Raw genomic sequence first — 26,610 nt, 5'->3', positions numbered from 1 at the left:
GGCCCCTAGTTGACGGATTCGCTGAGATTTGAGATATTTTAAATAATTATTTAAAAAGTTTTATTAAAAATATTTTATTCAATAAGGGACATATATAAAAATATTTTTAGAAGTGTATTTTAATATAATTCACTTAATTAAGTTCATGTTTAATGTTCTCTGAAGTGTTAATGATAAATATTATGTATTTATATCCATCAACAAAATTGTCTAGAGAAAACATTGATAATATAGGTTATTAACCGGTGTCTGAAAAATTTATTTAGAAAATAATTAATGAGACTATGTATTAGCAAATTTTAATTTTCAAATATAGGATTTCTTATATAAAGTAAAATGCATAGCACATTAATTTAAACTGATCATCAAAATTTCAAATATTAATCTATTCTGCCATACAAGGTTTGAATTTATTTATAATTTAAAAAGAACTTTGTTTTAAACGAAGTAAAATTATCATAATGTGTTATTAAATCATTAATAACAGAAGTAGTAAAATTATAAAGAGCCAAAGAATAATAATTATGCGTATTAATAAATCAAAAGAACCTGATAACTATTAAGTTTTGGATGAGACACTTTATAAAATTATAAATGTATTAGTATTTATAATGAAATTATGTTCATGTCAATTCATTTTACACTTATGAAAATTTCATTATTCAAATATTTTAGTAAACAAAACAAGTACTTCTAACTTGTATTGCACAAAATCCGAAAGGGTGGCACACTTGAAAATAGGCAAACCATTTGTATTTTCTTTTTTTTGGAAATCAAATCAAATCATTTGTACTTTTAAGTTTTTTCTTTTTTTGGTAAAATACTTTGAATTTTGTTTATTGTACATTTTGTTTAATATCACTCACTTTTTTCTATGCGAAAGTATCTCTAAAACCGTACTACGAGGACAAGACAATTTGAGGTGATTCAGCGGGGATATCGTTAAAAAAATAAAAAATAAAAAATTCTGTTGCACATGTTTTATATTCTTTATCAAATTTAAAATTTAGGTACTGTTTGATAGGAGATATATTTGTAAAAACTTGAAAAAGTGAGGTTGGATAAAAAAGAATGCAATGTTTGGTTGCCATTTAATAAAATTTTTCCCGAAAAATTTTCACTCCTGGAATTCGACTTGCTGGGTAAAATAAAAGACAAACAACCAACAAATAATATCACAGATTAATTGGATTTCTTTCTTTCCGGTGTAAGAGGCACAAAAACCGAGAAAAATTTCTCCAAAATTAAATAACTGATAATTGTATTGTGTCATTGCCGGCCGTGTGATTGTTATCAAATGTACTGTTTTGCTATTTGATTAGACATATATTTCTGATCAGCCAATGGAGTCTCCGGATATACAAACACATGTTTGAATAAAAAATGTGAAAGCGAGATTATTTTGGTAAAATAACCTTATATTCTCACTAATATTTCATAATCAACCAAACACAAACTCAAACAAATTAACTTTATTTTTCTGAAAAAATATGAGTCTATCAAACAACTTTTTATTAACATTTCAGTAAAATATATTTTCCACTACATTCCGATAATAATTATTTCTTGGATAAATTTTTTTTTCTCTTGTACCAAACGTCCTCTTAAATAATAAATAAAACAAAACAAAAAAATACATTAGAATTTCTGCTTATGGAACCCTCTCGAACAGCTAGCCAACGTGTTTTTCGTTGGGGAATCAGATCCATTATCGAGATGGTGCTTTGCTTTTGCATGGCTAAAGCGACTGAAGCTCGCTGCTGTGAGCGCTTTTGCAATTGTTAAATAATAGTAGTAATAATAATTGTCTCTACAAAAAAAAATAATAAAAAAATAATTGTCTCTAGCTTCTGTTTACATGGCTAGAGAGAGCGTGAATTATCTTTTGGAAGTTACTTCTGATGAACATCTGTCCACCAAAAATATATGGAAGAAAAAACGAGAGATTATATATATATATATATATATATATATATATATATATATATAGTGACAGGATCCTTTGACACCGGTGTCAAAAAAAAATTTGACACCTCATCTGAGAGCCGTTAGATTAAAAAAAATCAACGATTCTGATTTGTAAGCATGTGACACTATTGATTTTTTTTAATCTAACGGCTCTCAGATGAGGTGTCAAACTTTTTCTTTGACACCGGTGTCAAAGGATCTGCCTCATATATATATACGAAAAATTTAAAATTCAGTCACTGGACTGTCCAGTGACTGTATTGTGACTATATTCTCCCGCGAGAATATAGTACAAAAATATTACAATGGTGTTCTTCAGGTGTTTTCCCGAGATAACATAGTTATAATATTTTTTGCATTATATTTTCGCGGGAGAATAGAGTACACTGGACTAAAATTACATTCAGTCACTTGATACTCACTAAGCCCATATATATATATATATATATATATATATATATATATAGACACACACACGAGAGATGCTTTTTATTTAATTTAATTTAACATTTATGAAATTTTTTTACATTCTCATCCAATTATACATTATCATATATTTTAAAATTTGACCGTGATAGTAATTATTTGAAAAGTTCAATCGTTGATTAATATAAATATATAATTAAATAATATGATATAAATCTCATAATAATAATTAATAACATTTAAATATTTATATTTTGAAAAAAAAATCATGTGTTAAAAATAATATAAATCATTAGACTCATTCAACACCTTAAGATTTTTGGTTGAAATTATTTTTTATATGGTATCAGAGAGCTTCAGTGACTATAAGATCATGAGTTCGATCCCCTCACTTTTCAACACAAGATAAACCAAAAATTAAAAGCTCTTACGTGAGAGGGTGTATTAGAGAATAATATAAATCCTTAAAAAACAATTTAAAATTTTGAGTTCAAATAATTATTTCAATCATGACATGGAAGAAATGTTACTTTAAGCTTTTTAAAACGCGAATACATTTCTTAAAAAAGATGAAGAGTGGATGATATTTTAAGAAAAGTTAATCAAAAGATGCCAAAGAAAGAAGTAAAGTTGATATTGTTGATAAAGTAGGTCAAAAAGTCGCGATTCGTAATATAAGAAAGTTTTTTTTTTGGATAACGCATTCCAAGAAAGTTGATATATATTTTGATTGTGAATATTATTTTTAATATTATATGAAATAATTTATCTAATGTAAAATATAAAAATATAAATGAGATTCATTTATTTATTTTTGCTCTCTTCTTCTTGATGGATTTAACTCTTTTTTTTTTTTTTTGTATATTGTATGAGGCAATTTGTCTCATACAATATAAAAAACTATATCCTATCTTGATTTGCACGAAAATAAAATTTGATGTTTTGCTTACACAATTTTTTTTTTGATGTTTTCATATTAAAATATTACACCTATCTAACTTGGACAATAATCACTTTGATTCAGTCTTGTTATACTTGTGTACAAAAGTGTAACAAATATTTTCTTGAGATTGTGCCCATCACTTCCCGATTCCACTAGTTCAGCGTAACCACCATTGAGATACATACTAGTGATCAAAACCATAATATAATGGACATGCATGGAAAACCGTCCTCAAAAAACAACAAGTCAAACACTTTAGATTATTTAAGGAACTTAAACTTAATGGCTTGAAAAATGCTACTCGCACGCTAGTTTACCCACATAACCTCGTATCACTTGGATTTACAAATTATCAAAATTATTTAATTAATAAACTATTAATACATATGAAAAAAATTATTTCTCAAAATAAGTGAGCAGTGTCAGAAAATCAATAAGTTATAAAAAAAAATTAATAAAAAAAATAAATCCATACGGACCCATATACGGCAACTTTACTGGAAAGACCGGGAATAAATTGGGAATAAAGTTAAAGCTGGCAGCTTCAATTAGTCGTATTAATAAAGTAAGTTCAATATAAATATAGCCCTAAGTTTATTATTACAATTGAATGATTGAATTTAACTTATATGAAACTGAATAAATGATGGATTGATAAATTATTCCTATTGAAATGAACTGGATAGAAGATGGACTAATTATTTATATACTTTCCCCACTAAAGTTATGCAAATATTATTATCTGTAATTTCAATCTATTGCGATCGATGTCATTCTATATGCTACGTACTGCCAGCTAATGTTAACATTTGGGTTTGTTTTAAAAGAAAATTTGATAACTTAATATTGAAATTTTTTTTTATAGATTTACTTGTTATAAAATATAATATAAAATTATTAATATAATTTCTATATAAAAATTTAGATCTTTGAATTGAAATAATTATTTATATGTATATCAAAATTTCTGTGACTGACTACTATTCGCATTCAATGGCTCTTGTGGAAAAAAAAATGTGTTAGAGAAATATAATATAAAATAATTAATTTAATATTCACTTAATAATTTAAAATTTTGGATCAATTTGGCACGTTGTATTATTTTACTAAAATGAATAAATTAAGCCAATAAAAGTTGACATGTAAAAAAGTTGATAGATAAATTCCTCAAAAATGTTATTTACATAGGTTAGGATTATTTTACACTAGTGTAAGTTACACTCTCAATCTTGATCATTATTTTAATTTATATTTAATGGTTCTGATTTATTAGATATTTGAATCGTTAGATGATAGCAAATCAATGATCAGAATTAGAAATATGACATCTTATTTACTTGGTGTAAGAATATATTGTCCTCTATTTATATAATATAAAATAATTATGTTGGTGTCTTAGTTTGTAAATATTGTATCAAGTTAAATCTACAAAACTGTGACTCTGGATAATGTTTTTTTGCGACAATGATCGGTCCCACCTAATCCACAGGATATATTACAATATTCATTATTTTTTTTATTCTAGATCTTTCTGTATAGGTTGCCACCTCAGAGTTTGTTGTAACAAACTTCTTTTCTTTCCTCTACTTTTGTTTATGGGTTTCGATTTTCTCATGCGGTAGGAGAAAATTTTCTCATGATGTCGACACATCTTATGTGGGGTCCACATCTATTAAAAAATAAAAAAACAAAAGAAAATATTGCACGAAAATCGAAGGGTCATTAGTAGAAGAAAACAACTCTCCTACGACATGAGAAAATGTTTTCCCTTTGTTTATATATTCACATTTGCACAATGTCAGAATCAATACAATATAATGAAATTCAGTCATGTTTATTCTTTTTCCTAATATGGTATCAGATGAATCTTCTTAGCCCTTGCCTTCCTCATGGCTCATGGCTCTAACAACAGCAATCATCACGCCCCTTGGTCATTCGCTAGCTCTTCTCCTTCATCTATAGACGACTCTTCTAGCCCATATTTTTTTGAACAGTGGTGATCATCCTGGGCTCGTCCTTGTTACCCATGTTCTCCTTGGTCCTAATTCCCACTCTTGGAGCAAGCTATGTTGATTGCCTTAATGGTGAAGAACAAATCATGTTTTATTGACAGTTCCCTTTTTCGCCCTGCTGCTAATGATTTGCTTCTCTCCGCCTGGAACCGCTGCAATTCGATGGTGACCTCCTGGATTTTAAAGTCAATCTCAAAGGACATGGCTGATAGTCTCCTTTATTTTTCTTCAGAATCTGAAATTTGGACGGATCTACGCACCCATTTTCTTCAAGCAAATAACCCCAAGATTTTTCAAATTAAGCAACAGATATCTTCTCTCACTCAGGGCAGTCTTGACATCAACAGTTATTATATGTGTCTCAAAATTCTTTGGGATGAACTTCAGGACTATGCCCCTTCACCTCACTACACCTATGGTGCCTCACGATCCCTCTATGCCCTTTAACAACAAGATCATGCTCTTCAATTTCTCATGGGGCTCAATCACTTCTTCTTTTTCGTCTGAGCTCAGATTCTCCTCATGGAACCACTCTTGCCTCTGTCTCGTATTTTTTCTATTGTGCTTCAAGAAGAACGACAACGTCAGATTACGAGCTCTCCGCCTGCGATACCTGACACTCTGCTTATGGGTCTTCTTCAACCTACCTCTAATTTCACTGCACCGACATCTCCATCTTCTGCTATGTCCGTCGTTGCTACTGACCCCCCTTTTCCATTTCCAGTTCAGCGGTAGGTCATCCTCTTTTCTTCCCCTTACTTCTTGGGTTTTGGATACAGGCACCACACATCATGTCACTTGCACTCCTCTGTTTTCTTATTTTCGCCACTTTTGTCTCCAGATTTGTTGTGTCCCTTCCTAATGGCACTTCAGTTTCAGTCATATCCACTGGTAGCATTTGTATTTCCCTTTCCCTTACCTTTCATAATGTCTTATATGCTCCCACTTTCTCCTTTGATATATTATATCTTAGTGCTCTTACTCATGATTCACCCATTGTTGCTAATTTTTCCTCTTCTTCTCTTCAGGACCCTTCCTCGGTCAAAGTGATTGGGACTACTAAATGTCTTAATGGACTTTATGTTTTAGATTGTCTTTCCTTTTTTATTTACGATGTTCCTCCCTGTGTTCTACTGTTCATATGCCTACATCTGTTCTTTGTCATTCTCGTCTTGGTCATTTATCTTCCTCTGTTTTACATTCTATGAAAACTACTTTGAAATTTACTGATAACTTGTGTACTTCTTCTCCATGTTTAATTTGTCCTATTGCAAGACAGCATCGTGTACCTTTTATTTTGAATCCAAAAATGTCGAAATGTGCTTTTAATTTGATCCACTGTGACATTCGGGGGCCTTTTCAACCTCATTTAGTTGATGGTTGCACGTATTTTCTAACGTTAGTAGATGATGTCACCCGCTTCACCTGGTGTTTTGACTTTCCTCACTTCTATACATGTAAGAACCCACACCGTTAATTAAGGAAATTAATCAGTTAATTATGAGTTTAATGAGATAATTTCATAATTGACCCTAATAATTATTATGAGGCTCTAATAATTATTGTAAGTGAGTAATAATGCTGAAAGTCACTTTTCTGACGAAAAGTGTAGATACCGGTTCTGCTAGTCAGTATATTTGCGTACCGAAAAAGTATCCCAGAAAATTATAAAAAGTACATGATAATTACTAGAATAATTTGTAGGACTTGTAAAACGAGTTTTAAGTTAAAATAATGAGAACTGGTGCCAGAAACTGGTATTGGCTATGAAAAGCGCGTACCGGAAAGGTGCTCCAAAAAATATAAGAAAAATATGATAATTCTTGTAAAATTGAGTAGGTTAAGAATCCTGAGTTTGGGATTAAAATTCTAAGCATAGCAATTAAGGTTAACACAGTGCGATTAAGTTTAAACCGACTATAAATACAACTTGGCACATTATCCTAGGTTATTTTTGTGCCTCCTACGTGAGTGGCTGAAGGGTCAGCTGCTGCCCTCTCCAACCTTGGTCTCCTTGCTTGAAAACCTTCCAAGTCTTCACATTTTCTTCTTGAAACCTTCACTTAAACACCATTGTTGAGTGGGAGTTGATCTTGTAAGGTTGTTGGGTGCTCCATTGTTGAGTTTGAGCTTCTGAGTTTGAGAAGAGTGGGCTGACCTTGTGAGTTTGGGTTGTGGGAACCTTGAAGTTGGCTTTTTGAGCTTCAAGGTGTGAACTTTGTGGAGAAAGAACCAACCTTGGTGTGTCATTTTCATTTTGGGACCAAGTCAGAACTGTGGAGTCAGTTTAGTGAGCTCCAAGAGCATTCTTCCCACTGTTTTAAGTTGTTGGTAAGCTTCACCACTCTTGTGTTTGAGTTTTATGCTTAAAAAATGGAACCTTGATGCATGCAATGAGCTAAGTTAACAACTTAAGGGTGGTTAAGGTTAAACATACCTAGAAATGCATGTTTAGGCTTCTGTAATCGGTAAAAGTTGGACCTTTGGTTTGAATTGGAAGAGAGATATCCGGATATTGGAAGAGAGAGATACGGATATTGATATCCGGATGTGCCCCCGACGAATATCCGGATATTCTGGAATTTCGAAGAACAGTAGCTACACTGTTCATACAGTAGGCTATTGGGGGTTTGTGGACCCTAGGTTGATGAAGTTGAACTTCTGTTTTAATTGACCTAAGTCAGAATCAAGTGATTAAGGGCTTGTGGCTTTGTGTGAGCCTTAAGACGTAAAACGTAAAAGGAAAGGCGTTGTCTTTTGTTGAATGCTTGTAGTGCATGTTTATTGATTTATTATTGGTCCATATCAGATTGTGATTCTGCTGTGTTTGGACTTTGAGGATTGGTTGGACTCTTGGCTTGGAGTGTTAGCTTGCAAGGTAAGCTTTCGTGTCCTCGGTTTAGCCATGTTGTGGTTCCACCATGTCCCATGGGGGTATGGTTATATGCATGTTGTGTTACATGCTTTGGATATTTGAAATGAGGTTGAGCTTTATGTGTAATGGCTTTTAATATGCATGTGTTGTTCCATCTTGACGGTAAGCCTGAGTATGTGGCGTCATACAAGACGGTGATCCGGGGTGGATGCAAGTGGCGTCTTGCACTATGTGTGGGTACTTGGCGTATATAAATCATCCATTTCTCTGGCCAGTAGAATAGAATTGACACACATGACATGATTATCTGCTGCATTGCACTGTTTTAGAACTGATGATGATAAACTGTTTTTGAACTTATATTGCACATGTAAGTGAGCTTGGGGTGAAAGATCCTTAAGGACCCTTGCCTTACTGAGATTTCTTGTTTAGAGATCTCACCCCACGTTTGGGGAATGCTTATTTCAGGTTCAGGTAGTATTGGGATTGTTGTCTCTGACGGCAGGAGGCCAGAGCTTAGTTGATGTTTAGTGTTGTTCATATTATGCTGGCATGATTGGATTGGATGCAGTTTATGTTTTCCGCCTTTATCTTTATGTTGCTGTTGAGTTGAGACTTTTGTGGGCTTTGTTGCCTTATTTGGGGTGAGCATGAGAGTTGTCCATGCCACCATGTTGTTAGTACTTTTGAGTTGAGTTGTATAAACTGCTAGTTGGTCTGGTCTACGTGTTGTAGCTCCGTGACTAGAGACATAGTTATGTTATTTTAATTAATGAGATATTTCAGTTAGCTGTTTATTGCAATGTACATACAAGCGATGTTTTGAAAATGGTTAAGTAATCAAGTTGGTAATGATTAATGACATCATAATTGAAATGAAAAAGATATTCCACATTTTTAATTAAGCGCAGCTTAATACGATAGTATGATAACATTACCGGATATATACGAGGTGTTACAATACACTTATGCTCAATTAGTACAATTCCTCCATAAAGTCCATCCGCTGTGATAATGCCCCAAACTTTTATTTGTCTTCCTTCTTCTCTTCTAAAGGTATTCAAGACTTTCACTACTGTGTTGATCGTCCTCAATAGAATTCAGTTGTTGAACGTAAACACCAACACATTTTGAATGTTGACCGAGCTTTACATTTTCAATCTCATATTCTCTTGGTTTATTAGACAGAGTGTGTTCTCACAGTCATTTAGCTCATCAACTGCACTCCTTCACCCCTCTTACACAACAAAACTCCCTTTGAACTTCTCTGTCATAAGCCACCTGCATATGATCACCATCGCTTCTTTGATTGTCTCTGCCATTAGGGTTGGCAAAACGATCCAACCCGGTCCAACCCGCAAGCAACCCAAAAGAATGAGTCGGGTTAGGGTTGGCTCGGAAAAAAAATGAGTCAGAAAACTCAACCCAACCCGAAACGAGCTCGCTTAGGGTTGGCTCGCGGGTTGGCTCAAAAATATGACTCGTGGGTTGGCTTGAAAAATTGGCTCACGGATTGGCTCGTTTTCAGCCTATTTGAATGAACCTGTAGTATTAATGCACCAACTATGCGACTTCCATCAGCTTAAACAATACATTTGTCTTACAGAATAGTTTATAAAAAAAGCAAAATAGAAAGTTACAAAATGAGAAAGTAAAACCAAAATGTTCTAGTTTCGAATTTTCTTCACAATAAATTTGCACCAACATCGAAAAACAATCAAAACCACTTGCTATCAAGTGAGTAAGATATTTGAACCAAACAGAGCCAGCACAGTTTAACAATATAAAAATGGCAGCGATGTGAGAAAATTAGGGACTTAGGTTTAGAGAAGAAAGAAAGACGATGACAGCGTGTGTGCATTTTGTCCATTTTTGTATATTATATTTTGTATTTTTTTATAAAAAAAAGAGCTGCCATATTTGACCCACAGGTTGGCTCGTTTTTTTCCTAACTAGCTCGGGTTGATAGCTCATTTTTGCCAATTCAACTCGGCTCATTTTTTCCAACCCTATCTGCTATTACACCACCTTACCAAAAACTAGCCATAAATTTTCACAACGATCTCTCCCTGCTATGTTTCTTGGCTATCCACCTGGCTATAAAGGATATAAATTATTAGACATTCATTCCAATTGTATCCTCATTTCGCGAGATATTCACTTTTTTGAGGATATTTTCCCTTTTGCACCTCCCACGCCTATTACTTTTCCTTTCCCTATCTTCTCTGTTTATACCTCTCCCAAGCCTACCTCACCTTCCCCCACTAGACCACAATGTCTCAATAAATCACCTCCTTACCCCAATGACTATATTTGCTCATCCTCTACTACTCACCCAGTCTCTAACTACCTTTCTTATACCAAACTTTCTCTTTCCCACATGGCTTATGCCAATGCCATTTCCACCCACCTTTAACCTACTACTTACTCTGAAGCCTCCCAATTATTGGAATGGAAAGCTGCAATGGAAGCCAAAATGCATCTTGAACAAAACAACACTTGGCAAATCACCACTCTTCCTCCTGGTAAATCTATTGTGGGCTATAAATGGGTATATAATGTGAAGTATCATTCAGATGACTCTCATGAGCGTTTTAAGGCCAGGCTCATAGCTAAAGGCTTCAATCAACAAGAAGATGTGGATTTTTTTCGATACTTTTTCTCCTGTAGCCAAAATCACCAGTGTCCGATTATTGCTTGCTCTTACTGCTTTTTATGGTTGGCATCTTGTTCAATTGGATGTCAACAACGCCTTTCTTCATGGGGACTTGCTTAAGGAGGTCTATATGCAACTTCCTCCTAGATATTCTAGCAAGGGGGTACCTTCAAATGCTATTTGTCGCCTGACAAAATCTCTCTATGGGTTGAAACAGGCTTCTAGGCAGTGGTTTGCAAAATTCTCCTCAACTCTTCTTTCTCTTGGATTCACTCAATCACAAGCTGATCAATCCTTATTTGTTAAGAAGCATGCTAATGTCTTTGTTGCCATTTTAGTTTATGTTAATGGCATTATAGTTTCTTCTAATAATTTTCCTGAAGTGCAGCATTTGACCACTGTTCTAGACTGCAAATTCAAACTCAAGAATCTGGGTGCTCTAAAACACTTTCTTGGTTTAGAAATTGCTTGTTCACCCAAAGGCATATCTCTTTGTCAACGTAAATATGCCTTGAAAATTCTCCATGATTCGGGTTTCCTTGGTTGCAAACCCAACTCCACACCTATGGATGCTAATCTCAAACTTTCTCTACATGAATGGAACTTACTACTTGATCATACCTTGTACCGAAGACTTATTGCGCAGCTTCTTTACTTAACTGTATCATGGCCAGACCTCTGTTTTGTTGTAAATCACCTAAGACAGTTCATGCCTACTCCATGGATTCCTCACTTACATGCTGCTCATCATGTTCTAGCCTATTTAAAATCCACTGTTGGGCAGGGTCTTTTCTTCTCTTCTTCTTCAGCTTTACAACTACATGCCTTCTGTGATTCTGACTGGGCTTCTTGTCCTGATAGCTGCAAATCTGTTTCTGGTTTCTGCATCTCACTTGGCAATTCATAATTTCTTGGAAATCCAAGAAGCAACATATTATCTCTCGTTCTTCTACTGAAGCGGAGTACCACTCCAGGGCACTCACCACTTGTGAACTATTATGGCTATTCTCATTGTTTCGTGACTTACATGTCTCTCACACTGGTCCTGCTCATTTATTTTGTGATAGTCAGGCTGCACTCCATATACCTACTAATTCTGTATTTCATGAACGCACTAAGCATATAAAAATTGGTTGTCACCTAGTTCGTGAACATATTCTCAAAGGTCATCTGCGCAAATTTCATATTCCTTCTTCCCGCGAGCTTGCTAATTTGATGACAAAGGCTTTACATCCCACTGAGTTTCATTCCCTTCTCTCCAAGATGGGAATACTTAACATTCACTTTCCATCTTAAGAAGGATAATTAAAATATTCATTTTTTATTCTAGATCTTTCTATCTAGATTGCCACGTCAGAGTTTGTTATAACAAACTTCTTTCTCTCTTTTGCTTTTGTCTATATATTCACATTTGTCTCTCTCAGAGAATCAATACAATAAAATGAAATTCAGTCATGTTTATTCTTTTTCCTAATAGGATGCAAATATGCGATGCATCCGTCACGCACCGTTAACCTCTTGACGTCAGGGCTCCAAAACAATAATCTCCAATATAATGCACATGGATGAAATTTGCCCTCCTAAAAAAATATAAAATGAAAATGAAACACGTTTTCACGTTATAAATAAGGCAGCAACTCCTCATTTCTTTCAAACCAACCCTTCAAGCTAGTTCTTGTAATTATTATTAGGATGAGCATAATGTCTACCAAGCTCTCACTCAAGACTCTTCTCCAAACTCCTGAGAATGAGCATAACCCATTAACCATGTCCGATGAACAGATTTTGGAGCAAATTTACTCAACCCATGTCCATAGTGACACAAAGTTTGATGTATCCTCTCTTTTAACCCTTGTTGAGAACGCCCTCAGACGTTCAACCCAAATTGTTGACAACATTGTGCAGGTATACATACGCCTATAGCTACCCTTTTTGGTTTCTTACTCACTTCCTTCCCTTCATCAGTTTCTACTTCACATTTCTCCTTCAAATATCCATGCACTTAATCTTGATCAATTTTTCACAGGGTTCCCAACCAAGCTTGGAACACATAGATGACAATAACCCCCAAGTCAATTTCGCTTCACCACTCTGTACCCTGAAGCAGATTTCTTCTGAGGTTATTCATACATCCAAAATTATAATTACAATAGATATACAGTGTTATCATTTTTTTTTTATCTTCGCTCACTAAATTATAATTTTACAAAAATAAATCAATGGTGAAAAAGAAAAAGAGAAAAAAAAAATCATAATCATTTAAGGATGAATCAATTAATATAAAAAAAATAAATAAACAAAATGACATAATTTTTGAATAACCGAAAATAAATATATCTCAAGCAGCTTAATAAATATTTTGCAAATATATATATAAACTTTACTGGTGAATTAAAAACAAGTTTAGAAAATTATGACTGGCTAGTTGTTCAATGAACGTAACACAATGAATTATTTGTGGCAGATGTCATGCAAACCTCCAGGTGAGGTAATTGCTCACAAAACAACATTGGCCATACTTAACAAACTATCAAACTATGAATGGGATGCAAAAGCTGTGCTTACACTTGCGGCTTTTGCACTCGATTATGGAGAGTTCTGGTTACTTGCTCAGCATCAACCAACAGATCTTCTAGCCAAATCTGTGGCTGTTCTGAAGCGAGTGCCGGTGCTCACAAAGCCCGCATCAGTGCAAAAGCATCGCCAAGCTATAATTGAGCTTAACAATCTGGTCAAAACAACGTTGCAAGTGATTGAGGTAATGTTTGAGTTGGAGAAGCTTACAACTTATGACACAAAGGATGTACCTGCCTTGTTGCCCTCCATAGAACAAATCCCTGTTGATGTCTATTGGGCTATCGTCACTGTTGTGGCTATAGTAACTCAGATAGATTGCCTCACTACTGAATCGTAAGTTACCTGCTTATTTAACAAAAAGACTTGTTTAATAATTGTCGTTTTTATTATTTGTACTTTTAAAGAATGTTTATTTAATTAGCCAATAATTTTATTGGTTTAAGGGAGCACAAGCAGGAACTGTCCCACTATGGTCAAAAGATCAATATCATACTCAGCAAACTCAGGAAGCAGATCACGCTCTGCCGGCAACAGATAGGTCAGTTTTGTTTTTCCTTAAAGCAGCAAGTGTCGTTCTTTTATTTCAAAGCTATAACTGAAGGGAAAAAAAAGAAGGAGATGTGTATATGTGAATAAGATGCTAATTAATTAGATGATTTGTCTATATTCTTTCAGAACTGGCAGAATATTATCGCAAGCTCAGGAAGCTTTTCCAAACACCCACTGAAATAATGGAGGTGTTTAAGGTTCTAGTTTTCTCCAAGGATGCTCCACAGCCACTGTTTGATGGTGCTACAAAGACCATGGTTTGTTCCTCCTTGTCAATATTATTTGAAGTTTGTCCAGATCTATTACCATAATAAAATCAGATTCTATAATATATGTGCTCTAAATGTTTTCTTCAATATATTTTTAAATATTTATTCAAATGTTTCCCAAAACACGTGTTAATATAATACTATATTTTTATAATTCTTTTAAAATTAAATAATATTAAATATTTTAAAATATATAATAAAAATAAAAATAATAATCTTTGGTTTATATTAAGTTTCATATTTACAGGTATAGACCAAACAGAAAAAAGTTGATATTATTTTTCTGATTTTATGCTATGAAAAAGTTCATATATATTTGATGGATTGGTCACTTCGTCCACTATATATGGCTGTGTGTGAAAAGTTAGTTGTAGACAATCTTATATAAAATGATTGTAGAAATATTTAACCCATATATATATATATATATTTCTGAAACCCTCGATCATAGACCAGGAAATATGGAGCGGGTGCAACAGAAAATGCCAAAACCAAGAAGCCCAACAAGGAAAATGGTTTGTTGTTGTAAAGGACCTAAATTGTATTTTTTTAACTGTTTATAATTATGTATTTTGAGGAGTATATAATTATAATATTAAATTTTTTTTTTTCTTTTCAAATCAGTTGAGAGTTTCTAAAAGAAAAAAAAATACAACTTTAATATTATAATTATATACTACTCGGAATAGATAGTTATAAACAACTATAATTTAGTTCCTTTAAAATTACAAACCATTATCCCTAAAACTAAATATTAGTAAATAATTTGCTTTTAACTATTAAGTCCATCATTCTTGCAATTGTAGGCCTTAATTTTGATTCATTTGTTGCCTGGTATAGGTTGACATCGCTGCGCTAAAAAAGAAGAATGTGTACCTGTTTATTTCTACTCTAGACATCACCGAGGAAGAGATTTCAGTACTCCGACTAGTTTATGATTCAATTAAAACAAATGATCAGTATAAGATTGTGTGGATTCCAATTGTGGAGGAATGGACCGAGCAGCTTCGCAAGAAATTTGAGGTTTTGAAAAGTAAGATGCCTTGGTATGTGGTGCAACACTTTGGACCCATTGCAGGGTACAAGTACATTAAGGAGGAATGGCACTTCAAAAAGAAGCCAATGGTTGTCGTGTTGAACCCTCAAGGGAAAGTGCAGCATACAAACGCATTCCATTTGATTCAGGCTTACGGAATGAAGGCTTTTCCCTTTACAACTTCGGATCAAGACAAAATTGACAGAGAAATTAATTGGGTTGGCTCTGTTGTAAGCAACATTCACCCCAACATAGATACCTGGGTAAGTAAATTTCACAAAAAATAAATTTAATAATTAATTTGAGGGAAATAATACTCTTATGCTACATAAGAATATATCATTTTCCTACACTAATTCGTTTTCCGTGCCAATTAATTTTTTTTTCTTTTTTAATATAAAATATGGGACCCACATTTAACTTCTCTCTACTTTTTTTATCTCCTATAATCCTACAACATAAGAAAACTTAAACCCTTAATTTGAACATATTATATAGACAGATGCTCATTCAAAAATGTTGGTTAAGACTTACCCTTTTTGACTGCAAGATATGTCATTTGATTAATATTGAAATATCTTTTGCGGGAAAATACAAAACTAGGATTGGTATAAATTTTTTTTTTTTTTTTTTTTTTGATAATCTGGTATAAATTTAATTGCAAGGTTATGTGATTTTCTCTGTGATGCAGATCAAAGAGCAGAAGTACATTTTCTTCTACGGAGGCAAGGACAAAGACTGGATCCAAGAGTTCACTAAGTATGCGACTACCCTTGCAAATGATGCCATCATAAAGGAGGCAAAGATTTCAATAGAGTTGTTCTGTGTGGAAAAGGAAGATAAAAGCCTCATAAGCCGCTTTTGGAGTGGCATTGAGAGTTTGTTTGTGACCAAAGTTCACAAAACAGTTGATGCTATGACTCAAGAAGTGCAAAAGATGCTTTCTTACAAGAATGAAACTGGATGGGCTCTACTCAGCAAAGGGTCATCTGTGGTGGTAAGTGGTCGTGGAACCACAATCTTGAAGGCAGTGGCAGAGTTTGATAAATGGAAAGAAGGTGTGATCAAGAAGGGCTTTGAGTTCTCCTTTAAAGAATACCATGAGAGGATTGTGCGCACCACGCACCGCTGCTCATCCCTTGAAATTCCTAATGTTGCTGGAAAGTTACCAGAGACCATAAAATGTCCCGAGTGTCCTAGGACAATGGAGATTTTCATCAGCTATAAATGCTGCCACAATGAGAATACCGTGAATGCCATACCCTAGAATTGAGTGTGGCTTGCTTGTTTAGTATCTTGAACTAGAGTGAGGCACCAAGAGAGCTTTCCGGTTGTGTGCAACTTTTAGGACTATGTTTCTCTAGTAAAATAAAGATTTCTATGTACCCGAAAAAAAAATAAAGAAACAAAAATCTGTGTGACTTTAAAAATAAGGTGTGTGTTTTCAATGTAATCTGGGGCAGTTAATCTTGAACCTTAGCCTTCAATAAAGCTTCTTTAGGGGCCGTTTGGTACACGGCATTTGGTAAGATTCTCGGAAAATTGAATTTTTTTAAATTTTAAATTTTTGGATATTATCGTAAACTGAATGTAAAAATCATATTTTTGAAAATCGAGATTTCCTGCTAAATAAAAATTTCTCCTCTACCAAACACTACCTTATAGTGTGTGCTGCAACGTTTGAGTGATCTCTTTTTACTATTTACTACGATAACTTTTCGTATTATGATTATAACTTCATGCAAATTTCCTCGTCCTTGCTGGTGGGCTTAGAACCACTCTGTAATAAAGTGGCGGGCCTAGAAAAGAAAAAAAAATTATACCCGGCTCAGTTAGTAGCATGGGGACTGAGTGGTGGGAGAGGACATCGGTTCGAATCCCACCAACATCTGGGGAGGGGCATAAGTACTGTAATTCTTGGACTCGCACCCGAACTCTGGATTAGTCCCATAGGCGGCTCAAAGAGTCGAACCCATGGGGATACTGGGGGTTCTGATTCGTCTCGAAGAAGTAATTAGGATCAGTTTCCAAAAAAAAAGAAAAAAAATTATGTTTGCACATTTATGGTAGGGGCAGCGTCTCCAATTTTTTTTTTTTAGATTATAATCATGATCTAATTTTTGCTTTCACATCAAAAGTAAAGTTTTGGTGAATCAACCAAAGTTTTAAATAAATAATCGATAATGATAATTAAAAAAATATCACAAAAAGAAATTTGTAAAATATAGTATAATTGTAGGGGTTAATCGATCAAAAGTTTACCTCTGTGGATGTCTATTTGATCCAAAGTTGGCCACTTTTGCTTCACAAAAAAATATGAAAAATAACGTGTGATTCTTCTCCACTAGATAAAGATTGAATTTCAGGAATCGTTGATGTCTATTAAGATTTGGAGCTAACAAGGTTTATGTTTAAATAAATAAAAAATAGACAAAGCAACGAGCTAAGTTTAAGCTTTAAACTTTTAATTATAGAGGTTGATTGGATTGGACCTATTTTTATCTTCTTCTTTTTTTTACTTGATCTAAATCACTTATCCCTGGAAAAAAAAAAAGAATTTCTCCAAATTTATGTTGCAGACAAGTGCAACTAAGTGGGTCCGCCGTTGATGTAATAGGAAAAGGGTATTGAATGGGCGTGGATAAATTTCATACGACCTAGCTAGTACATAAAAATTATGTCTATCTCTTTCAATATATATGTTAAATAAATAGACTTTATCAATATTATTTGTGAATATTTATAAAAATAAATAAATACAAATTTTTTTTATGTGAAACCATGTGAAATTTATATATAGCAAAAAAGCATAAAATATTTTACCTATCTATTTTTCATACCTATTTTATTTATTTTTCTCGGCACATATCACAATTGTTAAGTAAAATGGTGAAGTTGAGAGCAAAATGAAAGGATGAAGAAGTTATGAGTTAACGATACAGAAAGAGACAGGTAAAGTAGATATGAAAAAAAGAAATAGATAAAGTAAATATGAAAAAAAAAAAGTATAATATCTTATCCTATAAAAAAATTAAGAGTATAAAAAAAAAAAGTAACAGACGATTATTTTTTCTTAGAGTAAAGTACCTTTAGATTACTAAAAAAAAAAAAATCATAGGGTCCAATTTAATTTCTTAGGGAAAAAAATTGACTTGTGATTCTTCTAAAATTCAAAATAGTTCCATATTAGTCTTTTTTAAGAATTAATGTGGATCTTTTTTGAATTTCATAGGAATCACGATTTTAACTAGTTAGGTCCATTTTGAATTTCACAAGAACCGTAAGTCAATTTTTGAGTCCCATATTTTTTGTTAAGGACACAAAAAATATGTTACCCTTAATATTTTTAGAAAATTAGGAAGGTATACGTTTCAACTATGTAGTATGTTCCACTTCATTTGGCCATTTCAATTGTTGGCATATACTATGAAAAATTGACAAATGAGCAGCGCCCGCGTTTAACACAAACAGAATCCCCATGCTGTTTGTCAGAGAGACCACCCTTTGAAAACTGCTATTTTAATTTTAATCTTTATTGATCCTATATTTTGGTTATACCTGATTAATTATAAATGTTCGCAAATAATATCGCCTGATGTTTTATTTATCTTTTATTTTTGGCACATTATTTATCTTTAACGAAGAATCCAAAATCTGGAGACTGGTCTGATGCCACACGCATAAAATTAAAGGCAACGGAATTCGGTATGTTTCAAAAGGAAAAGAAATTATGGTAGTTAATAAGCTTGAAGACCAAGTGGGAAATTTTAAATGTAAAATCATAGAACATATTACTTCACTCTTTATTCATAAAAAGTAATAACACAAGGTTAACTGATAGCCTTATTCTAAACGCATTCATGACAATACTCTGATCATGATAACGCAAGACCTATTTGGCTACATTACATAATGATACATAAAACAGTTCTAGTGATCTTATTCCAAATGCGAAAGAGAAATTAAACTACACACAAGAATATGCAATAGTGCCATGACGTTATTAATGCTCAGCATTAGCAGTGTTCTCATTGTGGCAACACTTGTAGCTTATAAACACTTCCATTGTGCGGTGACACTCTGGGCACTCAATTTTGTCTGGAATTTTTCCTGCAACGTTAGGGATTTCAAGGTGGGAGCAACGATGAATGGTGCGAACAACCTTGTCATGTTGTTCTTTAAAGGAGACCTCAAAGCCATTCTTGATAACCAGCCCTTTCCATTTGTCAAACTCTGCCACTGTCTTCAAAATGGTGGTTCCATGGCCAGCGAGCAACACAGTAGAGCCCTTGCTGAGAAGTGCCCACCCAGTCTCATTCTTGTAGGAAAGCATTTTTTGCACCTCTTGAGTTACTGTGTTAGTTGTCTTGTGCATCTTGGTCACAAACAAACTCTCTATCCCTCTCCAAAAGCGGTTAATAACGTTTGAGTGTTCAAACTCCAAGCAAAACAGCTCAACTGAAATGTTTGCCTCCTTAAGAGTGGCATCATTTGCTAGGGCACCCGCAGATTTGTTGAATTGTTGAATCCATTCCTTATCCTTACCTCCATAGAAGAAGATATACTTTTGCTCCTTGATCTTTTTCAAAGGAAAACATAAAATTTGTTAATTAGATCACAAATGTTTTTTTTTTTTTTAATATTAACCGGTGTCACAAACCCGAGTACCCGACTAATCTTATTTTGGCTTTGACCCTCTATATACTATCAAGAGTTGGGACATTCAAGAATCGAACACACTACCACTTGAACAGGTCAAATGCTGAAATCTAATTGGGTTACCACTAAACCAACAACTCTCGGTACATTACTTGAACGAAAAGTAACATAAACTTCAAGTAGTGATGTGTGAAAAAAAAAAAAATTCGTAACAAGCATTTTCATAAGATTTGTGACTAAGTAATAACTTACCCATGTGGTTATTTGTGGGTTAATGTTAATCACCAGAGATTCAATCCAACTTGCTTGTTGGGTCAGTGTTGTTTCAATGGATTGAGTGAAAGGGAAGGCGTTTAACCCCCAAACTTGAATCATGTGGAATGCATTCGGATGCAGAATCTTTCCTTGGGGGCTCATCACCACAAACATTGGCTTCTTCTTGAATTGCCATTCTTCCTTTATGAACTCGATGCCTTTTATGGGTGCAAAGTGCTGCAACACGAACCAGGGCATCTTAGACTTCAGAAACTCAAATTTCTTACGCAGTTGATCATTCCATTCCTCCACAATGGGAACCCACACAATCTTGTACTCGTTTCCTGATTTTGTTGCATCGTGAATTGGTTTGAAAAGAGAGATTTCTTCTACTGTGATGTCCAGGGTTGAAATGAACAAGAACACGTTCTTCTTTTTTAGCACTTCAATGTTAACCTGTTCACAAAACATTTTTAATACAAATCAAATAGTCAAGGCGCAAAACTTACCATCGTAAAGAAAAACTAGAATTTTGAAGTTAAACTAAATTGTGTAAAATTAACATCGCGATTCATTTTTTATATCTTTGACTAGTGTAATTGGGCAGATTATAATTACAAATTTTTTTTTACAACTTCTCATTATACTATCCATAATACATAATATAATTTATAAGAATTTGTAAACAAAAAATTTGTAAATATAATTTTTTCAGTGTAATTTCTTTCAAGCCTTTTTTTTAATTTTTATTTGATTTGGATTATATTTTAAATACAAATATTGTATTAAATAATTAATCCATATTAAACAATGATGCTAAAGTTTCCTTTGAAATTACACATCCGAGAAAACTAAATTAAAAAGCAAGACAACCACACTTACACACACAGAGCAAGTTATTGTAACATATTAAGCAAGATATGTTACTAACCAGTGTTTTAGTAGCACCGTCATAGATGGGCGCCTGTGGAGTATCTTTCCAAAATATCAGCAACTTAAACACCTCCACAATTTCAGTAGGGGTTTGAAACATTTTCTTGAGTCTCTTCTTATTATCTGCTTCCTCTGAGAATTCAAATAATTTCCTCAGCATCATGCATAAAATCAACGACTTTTGCATTGCAATGCTATAACAATGGAAAAGATTAAAAAAAAAAAAAAAAAAGCTTTACATTTGGGATTGATAAAATAAAAATAAAATATAAGCTTTATGCGACTAATTACCAATTTGTTGCTTGCACAGTAACATCTGCTTCCTCAATTTGCTAAGTATGATGTTAATCTTTTGACCAAAATGAGATAAGTCCTGCCTCTGATCCCTGAAATCATGAAACAATTATTGGTGACACTAGTTAGACAATTAAAGAACTTATCGTATTGCAGCTCATGTACATGTTTCACTAAAAGCCTGAACTTACGAATCAGTGGTGAGGCATTCAGTCTGAGTAACAATTGCTACAATGGTGATGATAGCCCAGTAGACATCTACAGGGATTTGTTCTAAGGATGGTAGCAAAGCTGGCACGTCCTTGGTGTCATAAGAGGTAAGATGTTCCAACTCCAAGATGAGCTTGATCACTTCCCAAGTGGTCTTCATGAGATTGTTGAGCTCCAAAATGGCATTGTGATGTTTTTTCAGTGCTGTGGAGTTGGTGAGCCCAGGTACTCGCGTGATTGTGGCCAATGATTTGGCAAGTGGATCTGTTGGCTGATGCAGACAAAGAAGCCAGAATTCACCATATTCAAGAGCAAAAGCCGCAAGAGTGAGAACAGCTTTTGCATCCCATGAATAACTTGACAATTTCTTGAGGATTGCTAGTGTTGTCTTGTGAGCAATTTCCTCACCTGGAGGCTTGCACGTCATCTGCCATTATCATACATACACATACAGTTGCGCTCATTGTGATTATGACATGATATATTTATTATGACGTATTTTAACTAATTTGCGATAAAGGTGATTGTTAATGTTGATATTTATTCTGCTTACACATATAATTCTATGTGTTTGAGTTCCGTTTCAATGTTAATACATAGAACAATTTTTGGATAGAACCGGTTGTGAGCTAATTAGTTGTTTACGCTCTCCTATAAACACCATCTGTTGGGTTAGATACAATGCTGACCCACTAATAATAAAGAGAAGACCAAGATTATTCAATGAGGTGGGCATGAAGTTTCATCCAATAATAAACAAATATTGAGAGAAAAAATGTTTAATAGTGTGTTGATATCGTTCCTCTTTTTATTTTATTTTATTTTTTTGGTAAATATCGTTCCTCTTTATATGTAACGAATTAGACATAAAAAAAATGGTTGATTTACATGGCTATGAATCTGATTATATGTAATCACTTTATATGATTTTTTATTTTTATATAAAACACACGCCTATAATTTAACCTTTTCAGAGACGCAGACGCCAAACGACAAACGTACCCCTATATTTGATTTTTTAAAATTAATATAACTAAGAGAATTAATTTTTTCATTTTACATGAGAAAATTTTCTCACACTACACTCACAATACATGAGTGGGATCCACAAAAAGGTGAGAAAACAAAAAAAGTCAAAATGAAACCCACTCATGTATTGTAAGTGTAGTATGAGAAAATTTTCCCATGTAAAATGAGAAAACTATTTTCCTATAACTAAATATATGTATTTAGTTTGAGAAAAATAAATCTTATGTTGCAGAAGAATTCTAATCTCATGTTGTAGATACATCAAATATGGAATCCACCTATTTAAAAAAAAATAAAAAATAAAATAATAAGTGACACATCTTTTTATAACGTGTGTAAAAAGAATTTATTTTCTTATGCGCGAGAAAAACAAACCCCGTTTAGTTTAGCTTATAAAATATCAAAGTTTAAGTAATGACCTCGGAAGTAATTTGCTTCAAAGTACACAATGGTGAGAAGAAGTCAGCTTTGGGAATCTCGTCAACTATTTGCTCCTGGCTTCCGTGGTTTCCCTGTAACAAGCCATCATGAGTATTACTATTTAGACACCAAAAGAAGAAATAGGAGAGGAAAGTTGGCAAAATCCCAACAACGAAAAAAAAAAGTTTTATTAATATCATGTTAAAGGAGATAGTTATCTCATGTCATAGAGATAAACTAGTGGGCTCCACCACCTGAAAAAATAAAATAAAAGAAAAGAAAAATGTGACACACTTATCGAAGGGTGTGTAGGAGAGAAAACTTATATCATATGACATAAGAATAGTTTTTTCCAAAAAAAAATGCACAAAATCATCCATAAAAAAAGGATTTAGTGTGGAGGTGCATATACTTGCACAACATTGTCAACAATGTGGGTTGATCGCTTAAGGATGTTTTCGACAAGTTTGAAAAGAGAGTCCACGTCAAACTTAGTATCGCTGTGGACATGGGTTGAATAAATCTCCTCCAAGATGTGCTCATCAGACATGTTTAACGGGTTATGGCCATTGCCACCAAGATGGAGAATTGATTTCACTAGCCTGGCCATACTGGTTTTGGGGAAGAAATGGAATGTAACTCTTATTAGGTTCAGATTTTTTATGCCTATTGTGGTTTGCTTCAATGCCCTATTTATAGCCTCGAGAGCGGGAAGATTTTCTTGTGTGGAGCTGTTGTGTTTTGTGTGGTTGTGAATTCACGTTAGGATTGAAAGAGGATGATCCTGCAATTTCTTCACATGCTTTGAATGTTCCTACTCTCTTTAGTAGAATGTAAAATAATTAATTAATTACTTTTTAGTAAAATAAATAAATTATTACGTTTATGTAAATATGCACTTAACATTTTGAAATTGGTTTAACAATTTTGACCAAGTTCTCACTAGCCCCGTAAATCCTTTTTTCAGTGTTTCTTTTTCGAACTGCGTTGAAGTTTTTTGGGTTGATTTTCGAGACCGAAACTTTTCATTGTCTAGTCTAGTACCTAATAATCCGGAAAAGAAGGCGATAAAAATATTTTTAAAGAGTCAAGCACTAAAGTCGAGGTTTAGAAGTGATCTCGGTAGAATCGCCAGGAACCGATTGAAAAGACAAAAAATAAAATAAAGTAAATTGAGGTTTAAAAGTGAAATGATACATTATTCGCTTTTAAAATTTAATAACTCAGTAACTCAAATATTTATGAGTAATTAAGACTATTAATTTAATTCTTTTTTAATGAGTTCATTAAAAAAACAATTGTTATATAAAAATTTATTTTCTAACTCATACTGGATTGAAGGGCCTTTTGACCTTGGTAGTGTTGTTTTTGTAATGTATGACCGGAATAATTTGTGGGTCAAAAGTTTTGCCAATATAATGCATAATAACGCGGTTGGAGAACTGACGTTTAAGGACGTGATGGAAAGCATACCGCGTCCTGTACAATTTTTTTGGCACGGTCATCAGAGCTCCTAAGACGTGATACCTTACCTACCACGTTCAGTACAGGCCTGTCAGTGCTTTTAAGACATGATACCTTACCTTCCGCGTCCTGTGCAAAACATGATACATTGAATCGTTCCTTCTTTGCTTTTAAGATATATACAACATGAGATAAACTTATTTACCTATACTTACATATATGGGAAAGAGGAGAGAGAATAGAAGAGAAAAAAAATATAAATAGATCTCACTACTCAAAATGTGAGTGTAGAAAAATGAGTTTATCTCATGTTAAATGAGAAAACAAATCCCATATAAAATAATAAGAAGAAAAAGTCTTGCATCCTGTATATCGAATTAATATTACTATTGAATATTTATATTTCTTGTAGTCTAATTGTACCAAAAACAGAATATGATTAAAGGGGTGTTATTTGCCTATTTTATAATTAAATAAAAATAGACGCTTATATAATTTAGGTAAAATATAAATTAAAATATTTTTTGAAAATTTTAAATTATAATGGAATATGCATAATTAATTTAAGAAAATTTTTAAAAAATATAAATTAAAAAAATTAAAATTGTAAACAATATATGCATAATTAATTAACAATAAATTCAAAAAATAAATTAAGAAATATATATTATCCTTTGAAAAATTTAATTACTTTTTACAAATTAAATTTCATTTTAATACGTCAAAATAAATATAAAATTGTTAACTATCTAATACTTACCTATAAATATCTTGAAGGCTGAACAGAATGGGAAAAATATTTATTTTTAAAAAAAAAATATAATATTGGGTTATTTTAACTAAAATTATTATATTTTATATATAGTGAGAGAAATAATTACACAATAAAAAACCATGGTGTGTGAGAGTGAAAGGTTATTGATAGATTTTTATAAATTTAAATATTAAATAAAATACTACTATTTTATTTAAAATAACACATATTTTATACTTTAGAAAGACATATATTTTTTGAAAGAGAATAATAAACAAAAGAAAAAGTAATAAATGTTAACCTCTCTTTTTGTGGTGAATCAGATAAAAACTTATAAATCTTGATTCTTCAGATATACGGTAAACCCTAAACTTATACATATGATTTTGCACAGGACGCGGCAGGTAAGGTATCATGTCTTAAAAGCACTGACAGGCCTGTACTGGACGTGGTAGGTAAGGTATCACGTCTTAGGAGCTCTGATGATCGTGCCAAAAAAATTGTACAGGACGCGGTATGCTTTCTATCACGTCCTTAAACGTCAGTTCTCCAACCGCGTTATTATGCATTATATTGGCAAAACTTTTGACCCACAAATTATTCCAGTCATACATTACAAAAACAACACTACCAAGGTCAAAAGGCCGGATTGAAGTATGTATCAACGTGAACAAAGCCTGATATATAGAGACAAGCAACGGTTCATCTATATATAGTACACCTTATATTTTAAGGACCACCATTTCTTAATTAATTTAAGGGGGAAAACGTGTGTTTTTTTTTTGGTAGATAAACATATGTTCTTTTAAATGACATAAAATTAGGTTTTTTTAAGTTGTTAAAATTGATCTAATAGTGAGGAATTTGGATAGATTATATTGGGAGTAGATACTCTCATGTTAAAATTTCACATCAAGTGAAATTTTTGTATCTATCTCCTCTTTTACATGCATTAAATAGGTGAGGACCATTTTTTATTAATGAAGAGAGATAGACAAAAAAAAATTCACATGACCAGATTATGTAAAATTTTAACACGAGAGAATATAATACATTATAAATTATATGTTCAATTCTCACCTGTATAAAAAAAAAGTTAACTGTTTTTAAGAGAAAGATAGAATTTTTTTTTTAAATTTATATTAAAAAAACCTACACACTCTCATAATTTATTTTCATCTCTCTTAGAAAAAATCGAATTTTATATCTTTTAAAAAGATATTTTTTCCTTAATTTCATAAGTGACAAAAAATAGAAGAGTATGGCGCTAGTAAATAAGAT

General features: G+C 33.0%; 2 protein-coding genes across 2 annotated transcripts; one reads left to right on the top strand and one right to left on the bottom strand.

The window, feature by feature from the left end:
• Window positions 1-12,572: 12,572 nt before the first annotated feature.
• On the top strand, window positions 12,573-16,578 carry LOC133313817 (protein SIEVE ELEMENT OCCLUSION B-like). The gene is made up of 7 exons (XM_061515217.1): window positions 12,573-12,785; window positions 12,907-12,999; window positions 13,345-13,790; window positions 13,901-13,995; window positions 14,133-14,263; window positions 15,116-15,574; window positions 16,003-16,578. Exons 1-7 carry the CDS (start codon window positions 12,573-12,575, stop codon window positions 16,576-16,578), a joined length of 2,013 nt encoding a protein of 670 aa, XP_061371201.1.
• Window positions 16,579-19,314: 2,736 nt separating this feature from the next.
• On the bottom strand, window positions 19,315-23,721 carry LOC133313832 (protein SIEVE ELEMENT OCCLUSION B-like). Its single transcript, XM_061515240.1, has 7 exons — window positions 23,524-23,721; window positions 23,111-23,203; window positions 21,644-22,089; window positions 21,450-21,544; window positions 21,157-21,290; window positions 20,223-20,681; window positions 19,315-19,884 (listed from the first exon to the last, which is right to left on the bottom strand). The coding sequence occupies exons 1-7, from the start codon at window positions 23,719-23,721 to the stop codon at window positions 19,315-19,317; spliced, it is 1,995 nt and encodes a 664-aa protein (XP_061371224.1).
• Between the last annotated feature and the right edge of the window lie 2,889 nt (window positions 23,722-26,610).

Source organism: Gastrolobium bilobum, unplaced genomic scaffold (genome assembly GCF_033153095.1).
Source record: "Gastrolobium bilobum isolate Gb01-03AN ecotype WA unplaced genomic scaffold, APGP_CSIRO_Gbil_v1 utg11969, whole genome shotgun sequence".
Taxonomy (NCBI): domain Eukaryota; kingdom Viridiplantae; phylum Streptophyta; class Magnoliopsida; order Fabales; family Fabaceae; genus Gastrolobium; species Gastrolobium bilobum.
The sequence above is the reverse complement of the archived record's forward strand: the minus strand, read 5'-3'. Positions and strand labels throughout refer to the sequence as shown.

What these genes read in the sequence shown, in the direction of transcription:
- LOC133313817 (XM_061515217.1), top strand. Translation starts at nt 12,573, where the DNA reads ATGAGCATAATGTCTACCAAGCTCTCACTCAAGACTCTTCTCCAAACT. An exon ending in TGAAGCAGATTTCTTCTGAG is followed by an intron (nt 13,000 to 13,344) that starts GTTATTCATACA and finishes TATTTGTGGCAG; the next exon opens with ATGTCATGCAAACCTCCAGG. An exon ending in GCTCTGCCGGCAACAGATAG is followed by an intron (nt 13,996 to 14,132) that starts GTCAGTTTTGTT and finishes ATATTCTTTCAG; the next exon opens with AACTGGCAGAATATTATCGC.
- LOC133313832 (XM_061515240.1), bottom strand. Translation starts at nt 23,721, where the DNA reads ATGGCCAGGCTAGTGAAATCAATTCTCCATCTTGGTGGCAATGGCCAT. An exon ending in ACTGTGCAAGCAACAAATTG is followed by an intron (nt 21,291 to 21,449) that starts GTAATTAGTCGC and finishes TTGAATTCTCAG; the next exon opens with AGGAAGCAGATAATAAGAAG. An exon ending in ACCCACAAATAACCACATGG is followed by an intron (nt 19,885 to 20,222) that starts GTAAGTTATTAC and finishes AAAAAGATCAAG; the next exon opens with GAGCAAAAGTATATCTTCTT.